The sequence below is a fragment of the Aplysia californica genome, unplaced genomic scaffold (assembly GCF_000002075.1).
Source record: "Aplysia californica isolate F4 #8 unplaced genomic scaffold, AplCal3.0 scaffold00118, whole genome shotgun sequence".
In the NCBI taxonomy this organism is placed as follows: Eukaryota; Metazoa; Mollusca; class Gastropoda; order Aplysiida; family Aplysiidae; genus Aplysia; species Aplysia californica.
The window spans coordinates 1,372,113-1,382,112 of record NW_004797388.1 but is presented as its reverse complement, the minus strand read 5'-3'; the positions used below and the strand labels follow the sequence as shown (position 1 = coordinate 1,382,112).

At 40.4% G+C, this 10,000-nt stretch overlaps 1 protein-coding gene across 1 annotated transcript in view; it reads right to left on the bottom strand.

Moving 5' to 3' along the window:
• The window catches only part of LOC101850879, a 15,474-nt gene extending 6,788 nt beyond the window's left edge, over positions 1–8,686 (bottom strand). Inside the window, exons 1-6 of the mRNA XM_035969122.1 lie at positions 8,647–8,686; positions 7,222–7,381; positions 5,046–5,154; positions 3,274–3,456; positions 2,075–2,240; positions 458–625 (exon numbers count right to left, since the gene is read on the bottom strand). Coding sequence (XP_035825015.1) covers positions 458–625; positions 2,075–2,240; positions 3,274–3,456; positions 5,046–5,154; positions 7,222–7,381; positions 8,647–8,686 — 826 coding nt within the window. The remainder of the gene's footprint in view (positions 1–457; positions 626–2,074; positions 2,241–3,273; positions 3,457–5,045; positions 5,155–7,221; positions 7,382–8,646) is intronic.
• Positions 8,687–10,000: the final 1,314 nt, after the last annotated feature.

Below are 10,000 nucleotides of genomic sequence, written 5' to 3'. Positions count from 1 at the left end.
TTTGGGTGTGGCAGGAAGGGATGGTATGGTTGAGTACACTATGCGCAAAATTGTATAGAGTTAATGCCCCTTGCAATACTGTTAGGTTACTTAAGAGGCAGGTCCTCCGAATTTAAGGCCCATCTTCGACAAAAACAGAGCCTAATGGGAGAATTCGAGGAACTAGCAGGGCTCCTAAGTTATCTACCTTGTGCCAATGGAGTCTTAGAAACACCTACATTACAAACACCAAAAGCACATTTGCTTTTAGTTTTAAATTGTTTGGCACCCTATTAACTTTGAACCTCGTTACTATCACATTTCCATGGTCATGTCTTAGTTACAATAAATTCAGTGTGAAAGGCATAGACGGTACTTATAGTTTTCAACAGGATTTTGCAAGATTTACGTAAAATGATATAGTATAAAATCAGTTCCGTGTAATTTGTAATCTTTGTTTCTTCCCCGTACTCTTCACCTTGAGAGCAGTTCACAGCGTTGATGTAGTTGCAGGATCTGCTGTCGTAGAAGGTTCCAGCGGCACAGGCCACCGGCACAGGTGCTTGGTCAGGGACGCACTCGTAGAAGCGGTCACAGTACTTAGGATCCTCATCCGTGCCCTTTGAGCCAACACAGTTACTGCAGACTGGGGAAAAGCAAGTTATATAATTTCCAGTGAAGCTCTCAAATCATAGATAGATGGATAGATAGCATTTGTATAGCGCAAATTCCCGCTCAACAGCAAGCTCTATGTGCTTCACAATCAATACTATTACCCCAGCAGACCTGAGAGCATTCTGAAACAACGTCAACTTCCTGGGAAGCGTATAGTGCAAGCAGCCATTTATAGTCGCTAAAAAACTAACATACTCACTAACTAAATGATATGACAATAAGTAATTAATGATTCTTTAAGTGTTGAAAGGAAGGCAAAAAATAAGGAGTTAAAATTACTTTAGTTCGTGTGTATATATATATATATATATATATATATATATATATATATATATATATATATATATATATATATATATATATATATATATGTATATACGGAATCTGAAAACTGTAAGCGTATTAGATTACAGAATATTGTTGAGGGAGTTACAATAAGTTTGAATGACAGGAGTATGAAAGTGGCTGTCAAATGACAATAAAATTAAATGTTGATGTCAATTTATTATACTATACTATATTATTTATATATATTTATATATATAGTAGAAAATACATGTAGAATGTAGGTAGATAGATAGATAGATAGATAGATAGAACATCTATCGTCCTTATCTCCCCTTTTTTTGTGTGTGTTTGTTACTCTCTTGTAACACCTCTAATCTTCTGGCGCTCATATGACCTTATGCTGTTGCGAGTCCGGTAAAACCTCTACTAAAACTAAAGATAGATAGATAGATAGATAGATAGATAGATAGATAGATAGATAGATAGATAGATTGATAGATAGATAGATAGACAAATGGTTTATATTTTATAATTTTGCTGGTCTCTTCTACTCCAGGCATATTATTACGTGTCAATGAGAGCCTGGGTGATGTTTCTAAAAGCGTAGGGAGGGTTTATACAGCCTAACAATACCGTTACTGCTTCTACTTCACGGGTCCCCCGTCGCGCTTAGAGTTCTGGATCCGTGGAACGTAGCTATCGAGGTATTGGTGAGAATCATAATCATCATCGTGTGCCTTATCTGCGGCAGACATCGGCAATCATGGTTCTCCTTTCATTACTTGGCTCGGATGTTCTTTTTTTTTTTAAAAGCTACGTTACCCTGATCTTTCCCCCTTAGCGATCTGTATAGGTTCTCAAAGTAGGTTGCTCTGGGCCTGCCCCTGCTTCGTGTACCTTCAATTTTGCCAGTGAGAACTAAATGTTCAAGACCTTTATGTATATTTAGGTGTCCCAAAAACTACGTTTTGTGTCTTCCTGATTATCTTTATCAGTGAATGTCACACTTGCGCTTCATCAAATACTACCTCATTTGATTTCTTTTCCTTCCAAGATCTGTGAAAGAATATGGCTCTACAAAATAAACACTTCAGTATGGACTTCCAGCCTGCCTGTACCCTTGTAAACTTACTGCCAGTTGAAGGTTGAGGAGGTGCTGTAGGCACAAAGGGGCACAGAGTGTCTTCCAGAATCCTGGTCAACGCATTGGGGAGTTGGTTGTAGTTGTTGAGTCTCGTGTTGACATTTCTTCCGCCATTGGCGGCGGTCAGGTCGTTAAAGGCAATAGAGTTTGATCCCTATTGACAGACGGGATAAGTCAAGATCAGCAAAGAGGTCAATTTTAAAGAACAATAAACCCAGAAACCAAGCACAAACAAAATTGTCACATTTGCTTTTTATTTGAAACCTGACACACATTTGAAGAGTACAAGGTGGGAACCAAGAGACGCCAGTGTGGTTGTTTGGTGTTGTTTGTTTTTTTGTCTTTGTAACGTGGGTTGGAAAGTATTTACTCGTCTCTTTTGTCCCATCTAAGTGACTATAGTGCGGTCACAAATTTGTGGCCCAACTTATTGTCGAATATCTCCTCAACTATTGAACATAAACTCTCCAGCTTTTGCACAGTGGCTTGTCTTAACTGATCAATATTTTTGTATACATCTGTTAGCTCTATTCTACCAAATTCCTTAATAAATACCAATAAAATAAACCCAGTGGGTTGTTTACACAGATTTTTAAAGGTTTACAGCAGGGACAATATCCCCTTTAAAAGCAAAAGTTTTTAATCTAGCCTCAATTGTTGTGGAAAAATATGATCAAGTTAAGACAAATTGATACTAACTGCTGTGCAAAGTATGGGTTACATTGATTCACCCGGTAGAAAGATATTGGAAGATAAGTTGCGCCCCGAAATTTCGACCGCGCTATAGGGCTAAAACCTGATGAGTCACCCAGTATCAGGATTGGAAAATAAGCTAAACTATGGAGATGCGTGGACTGTCAAACATTTCACTTAGTTGTTGTTGTTTTTCTTAAAATCCCCAAAAGTGGCATCCCTTGTACAGTTTTCCCCTTGTGGCCTTCATTTCTGACGGTATCTGTATGACAGGAATACTTTTCTTTCTCCAATCTGTTTAATGAGTGGCTTGTTCCTGATCCCATCTCACATTGTTTTTTATTCCTCAGTTTGTCAGCACACCTGTTTTGCTCTCAAGTCAGTATGCATGTTCATCTCTCTCTCTCTCTCTCTCTCTCTCTCTCTCTCTCTCTCTCTCTCTCTCTCTCTCTCTCTCTCTCTCTCTCTCTTTCATCTCAAACTTTCATGATTACCTGAACAGACACCACTTCGACGTTCCAGTTCAAATTTGCTACAGCGTTGTACGCCTGGCGGGTAAGTTGAATACGGTCATTTCTACTGGAGCCCTGAGAGCTCACAAGGATCACAAGATTGTTGACGTTAGGTCGAGGTGAGACAGTCAGAGCTTGCAGCCCTTGGAAGGTGAAAGAACCGCCCTGAGGGGGGAAAAATACAGTCGTTTTTAGTATTTTGTAAATAATGTTTCAGTTCCTTAGACTTGTAGCATAACAGCTTAAGCCGTGCACTCTGTCGTATTTCCGGTTCATTACGGGGCACAGCACTTGAGCCAAATCAAGGGCAAGGAGAAAAACGTGCCCCAGGCACAAGATTATAACGAGACTCGTGTTTTCCTTTTATTTGGGCGTAATGGTGTGCCAGTTGGGGGGGGGGGGTTGGAATCTGTGTGTGATGTATTCTATTACAGAACGGAATAAATCCATTTACTACAAAACTGAAAATGTTTGGATTAAAAAGACTTATTCTCTGAAAACAAAAGTATGAACGAAACGCAATCTTACCATACTAAATATCGAAGGATACAGGTTTTCCCGATAAAACCAAATTTGACGTAAAGTGTTTGTGCAATGCAATCCAACATAATAATAGTACACCCACTTACTTTCGCCCTATACCATCAGGTACAGTACACAGGGCAAAGAGCAATCAACGTTATGTTTGTCTGTTCTAGGCCACTTCTTTGAGTTATGTGATATAATTATTAGATATATTAACTTAATGTCACATCAGAAGATGAATAACACACATTCCTGACATCATAGATTCCTTATTGGATGTTCAACATTTCACCACGAACCGCGTTATTGTTGATTGGGTTTTAACGCTTTATGACACCTTTGACAAATTGTAGGTCATTTAAGAAGCGGGTTGTTTTGGCTCTGCCTGGGTATAGGTTACAGCAACGCTCCAGAAAGAGAGGCGACACGATTCGATAAAAAATTCATTCACTAAAGCAGGAACGGAATAGACCGGCGTCTGCGGTCTGGCTGGCAGGCTCTTCGTTGTCACACACAGGAGATCCGAGTTCGATTTCCGAGTGGGGAGAACATTTTCATCGAATCCCTCGATTTTTCTGTTGGGACATTGTACCTTTGTATCCCCTTCAGCCCCGGTTGGTCCGGATAGGCAGAGACGGAAGCCTGCCTCCTAGACGATCTAAACTGTCATTTGGGGTGTAAAAATACCTGGGTTATTAAAGATAAATTTTTATCTTTCCCGTAACACGGCGCAGTGACAAGCCATCACAAGACAGATGTCGGTCGTTACCCAGTTGTTAGACGCTTCTTCTAGTTCTTGGGCCATTCCACGGTAACATATGCGGGACAAATGAGGTATCAAATTATTCTGTCTCGTCAGTTATCGAAATGAAACACGTCACAGAATTTGCATAAAGTACTTTTTTTTCCAAATGATACATTTTATATGTTTCTTAATACGTCTTTCAAATGTTCTGATTAGTTAAATATGAAATAAATGCATTGATATTGACCTACGGTGTTATCATTGTAAGAAAGTATAGCCCAAATGCCCCGTCAGTTACTGTGGAATAGCCCTCTTTTTAATTTTTCTAAAGCCCGCATTATTTCTCATGCTCCATTGAGTGCCCTTACGTGTACATTTGCACTCGGTCAGTTTCTTTATACTACCAAAAAGAAAACCCCAATCAAACAAAAAAACAATAAAATAAACAAATAAAATCACTATAACAACATAAGGTATAGCTCACCCCTGCTCCATTCCGGAATCTGGAGAGATCATTTATGGCTTGTTGTGGTGAAGAGAAAAGTGGGATCGGGTTGGTTACGCTAGTTGAGCCATACCCAAGGGCGCCAATTCTGAAGTACAAAAAGAACAAAAAGAAAAAAAAATTAGCTCTGTCGGCTTGGAAAGAGTGTGTCGGATGCCACTACAGATTAGCATAATATGGTGTTGAATTATGATAGCAATAATAATATCAACTGCCCTGATATAGCTTTCAGCAGTTTTGTCATTGGAGGCTCTGTTTTTCCCCCACAAGAGGATCCACAAGGCTACTTTGGTATCACCGGACGGAGTGACGGAGAACCAGATCGATCATTTTTAATCTCTCGTAGATTCAGGAGTTCACCGGAAGATGTCACAGTACAGAGAGGGGCAGACGTTGGATCGGATCTTCGTCTGCTGTTAGCAAAACTCAAGTTTCGTCTTAAAAAGCACTGAACCAGAACAGGAACCAAAAGAACGAAGTTCCAAGCACGTCTCTTAGATGGACTCAAGAAAGAGGAGTTTCAGCTGCAGTTGAAGAACAGATTTCAACCCTTGGCAGGGATGTTTACTATCACCTTTCCTCTTTATCATGGCAATCGACTGGCTGATGAAGGAAACCACCAGACAGAGGACACAGAAACGGCATACAGTGGACACCATGGACACAGTTGGACGATCTTGACTTTGCAGATGACTTGGCGCTTCTTTCACACATTCAGGAACAGATGCAGGCAAAGACCACAATTTTAAAGAGCCTATGATCGACTGTTTGATTGAGGATACACCCCGGCAAGTCAATATTCCTAAAGATAGATGCACTACGAAAGGAGCAGGTCACTGTAGAGGAAAATGCGCTAGAAGACGTCGAGTCCTTCTGCTATGTTGGGAGTATAATTGACAGGGAGGGAGGAACAGGCGCTGAAATAAAGTCCCGCATTAGAAAGGCCCAGACTGCATCTATTTCTTTGAACAAGATTCCGAGGACCACGGATATCTCACTACGAACAAAGCTGAGGATTTTCAACTCAAATCTGAAGTCAGTCTTGTTGTATAGTAGTGAGACAGTGAACGCTTCTCAGAAGTGCATAAAGAGGATCCAGGTTTTCCAGAACAAATGCCTGAGGAAGCTACCTAACCTAGGATCAGATGGATGGACAGAGTCAACAACGAGGAAGTATTAAGAAGAACGAGACAGAGCCCAGTCAAAGATGAGGTTGGGAAAAAGGCGTTGGCATTGGATTGGACACACTTTATAGAAGTCAAGCAGCTGCATAACAAGGAAAGTGTTAGATTGGAACCCGCAGGGTCAAAGATCAAAGGGAAGACCACGCGGAACCTGGAGAAGAGTCACGGAAATGGATGTACAGAAAAGTGGGAAGACATGGCGACTAGCCCAGGATAGGGAAAGGTGAAAAGTGGTCGTTCGTGGCCTGTAACCTGATCCCGGGCGAGAAAGGCAATGATGGTGGTGATATGGCCTACATCCACGCTCTGCGGGTATGTTATGCGCTGTAGAACTATCATTACCCCAGCAAACCCAAGCAGACACTTAATAAACAATCTCAGTTTCTCGGAAGCATTCAGTCCAAGTTTCCATTTACAGGCTCTAAAACGCTAGCATGCAGCACTGATGTTTTGCTGTTCTCGGTCCCGTACCGAGGCCGGTACCCATTCACACCTGGGTTGGATTACTCTTGAAGAATGTGTACATTTTCCCAATCACATACACACACCGTCCCCCATCATATGAACTATAGCTTTTTCATCTTCTTCTGTTGACTTGCTAAAAATGTTTTATTTGTAGCTCATTTTTTATTAATTTGCCAGTGCGCACGTAACTTTGCAGGGCACTCCTATAGGCCAGCGACCAAACAATTTTTTTTTTTTAAATTCATGATCCGGAAATATTTTTTCAAAATATTTTTTACTCCTGAAAAAAAGAGGAGGGAAAACCCCGACAAGAATAGGTACATTGCAAGCGTTTCAAATCAATGCACTTGTATTACCCTAGATCGCGTACGCTGACGTATTTCAGGCTCAAAATGGGGTACATCATTGGACCAAATGAAGGGCAAAGGAGGGAAGGTTTGGAAGGGGAGGGGTGCTGCTGTGCAAACTCCTCTGTTACGAGGATGGTGGTACTAGCGCGCACTTACCGGACGTCTCCGGTTCTGGCGCCTTGTATACGTGGATTCTGAAGGAAAGTATTAACGGCATTTGAGATCAAGTTGAACGGGCTGGTAGGAGGATTCGAAGAGGCAAGACGGGCGTTTTCCGATTGATCAAAAAGGAAAACGACATCTGTTGGACCGCAAACTGTGGAAACACATGTGAGAGAGGGAAATAAGTAGGGGGTTAGAGAATTGGAAAGGGGGTGGGGGGGGTTAGTGGAATGGGGTGAATAGTGGAGGGGGTTATGAAGATGGAGAGGGTGAGGGTGGAAGAGGGCTGAGAGTAGTGCAAGGGAAGAGGATGTTCGAGTGGGTGAGAGGTATGGAGGGAATGAGGGTGGTGGAGGGGATCATGGTGGGATTAGGTGGTTGTAGAGAGGGTGAGGGTTAAAGTAGTGGAGATGGTGACAGTATTGGAAGAGGTGACAGTAGTACAGTAGTGAGGGGGTGGGGTGGAGGGGGGGTGTTCGAGATCTTAGAAGGCAGGAGATCAACAATATTTTTTTGCTGATAGGTTCGAATCATGACAATCATTCCATTGTTCAAAATCTGTTAATTTAAATGTGCTTATTCAGAAATGATTTGCAATTACGCAAACATTTACGCCTATTTATTTTTCTTTGTGGCCCTTCATGTTTTGGGAGGGGGTTTTTTTGCCGTAGAACCTTTATGTTTTAATACCTTCATTTTGAGATTTTCCATGGCAGCAATGTAACTGTTGACGATGGGAACTGAATAAGTGGAAGGTATGAGCGGCCTAAAGTTCATAACGTAGTAGTAGTAGTAGTAGTAGTAGTAGTAGTAGTAGTAGTAGTAGTAGTAGTTGTTGTAGTAGTAGTAGTAGTATTCCTATCTAGAGCTACCAGCGATATATTTATACATCGCAGGGGAGATAAGCATCGCCGTTCTGTGCGCTACGAGTTTTACCTCCCTTTCAATGTGGTTCCCTTCGTTTTCTTTTAGTTTAGTTTTAGTAGCGGGGTTTACAGCGCTCGCAACTGCATAAGGTCATATGAGCGCCAGAAGACTAGAAGCGTTTCAATAGAGTAACAAACATTAAAAAGAAGAAGTGGAGATAAGGACGATAGATTTTTGAAAGGAAAGAAGAAGCAAACCACACCAGATCATCCACCAACCATCCACTTCGTTTTCTTTGCGTTAGGATCAGAGAGTTTAAGATTGAGCTTTGTACATTACTGTTTTCGACACTTGGCAATCTTCCTGGAGTAATGTAAGCGGTTGGACGAATGAGAGACATACACATTCACACGCAGAGAGAGAGAGAGGGGGGGAGAGGGAGAGAGAGAGAGAGAGAGAGAGAGAGAGAGAGAGAGAGAGAGAGAGAGAGCATCACTATTGCCTGTAAAATAGTATGATATTTTTACTAAATACCACTTCAAGAATGCAAACTTGTCATATTGCTACTTTTGCTCACCACATCTACAGTCATGACTACAGTTAGTACATTGTGTTATTTAGATGTCTTTTTATGCTATGTGTATTTGTTGGCTTGGTCACTTGTATTTTAAGCCACCTATTAGTCGTATCTTCAAACTTGTGCCTTTACTTAAGGGTTCATGTTTCATCGAATGGTCTCTTTAGGAAGTCCAGAGTGCAAAGGTATGTTATTCTTGATTGAATTTATATTTCTTTTTAAACCTGCAAGCTCTAAGGCACAAGCCAAATTAAATATTTGTTAGACTGAAGATACAACACAGGTCTCCGACATTCCAATGAATAAAACTGGGTGAGTAATTCCGTTTAGGCACTTCGTTACTCCCCTTTATTCATGTTTACTAAAATGTAAATAGTCATTTATTAAGAAAGACTGGCTGTAACTTAAACTTTGTTCACTAGGGATCGTGGGTGCGCTTGCTGTCACTGGTAGAGAGAATTGAATAATTGTAAATGAACAGCAACTGAAGAACACTGACCACTATCCACTATGAATTAATCGAAATTCAAAGATCTTCTGAGGGCAACGTAAAAAAAGCTAACACTTTGATTTGTTTGGCTAAGAACCAGAATAATACGTCGCTTGTACAGAAAACACTATAAATCTTCACCCAACCAAACACAATAGATTCCAAAAGAAAAAAGGTCCAATCCAGGAAGAAAGAGAAAAGTGAAGACTTTCTCAACATTACATCTTATTTAGTTAACTTGCCTCAATAACTGATGGTCAATCAGAAGAAACGCTCATGGCTGCAATAACGTGAAATATAAGGATTGATATTTGTACATTACCTCATAATAAAACATCACTAGATTATATCACAGGACAGCATGATAATAATATCTGGACAACCAACGTCGTGTTTTTAGCTCTGATAATGAGGCAGGTACTGAGTATTTTAAGATACGCTTGCTTTCAGCAGTTAGGGGAACACATTAAAAGATGAAAAGAAGTGTTTATTTTGAGAACCAACTTCCCACCAGGCAGTAACTTAATTATCGATATTATTTATGTATTATTATTTTGTTGTTGTTACTGTTGTTGTTAATGATGTTGAAAACAACTCCTCTATTAGACCCAAGAGTGAAATAACGATAAAAATGATGTTAGATTTCTCAGATTGCCGCATAGCTTAACTGCAAGGGTTGTGGAAAGTAACTGTATATGTTTAATCTCGAAGTGTTATCAAGGACAACTCTTTACGCATTTCTGGATAGATAGATAGATAGATAGATAGATAGATAGATAGATAGATAGATAGATAGATAGATAGATAGATAGATAGATAGATAGATAGATAGATAGATT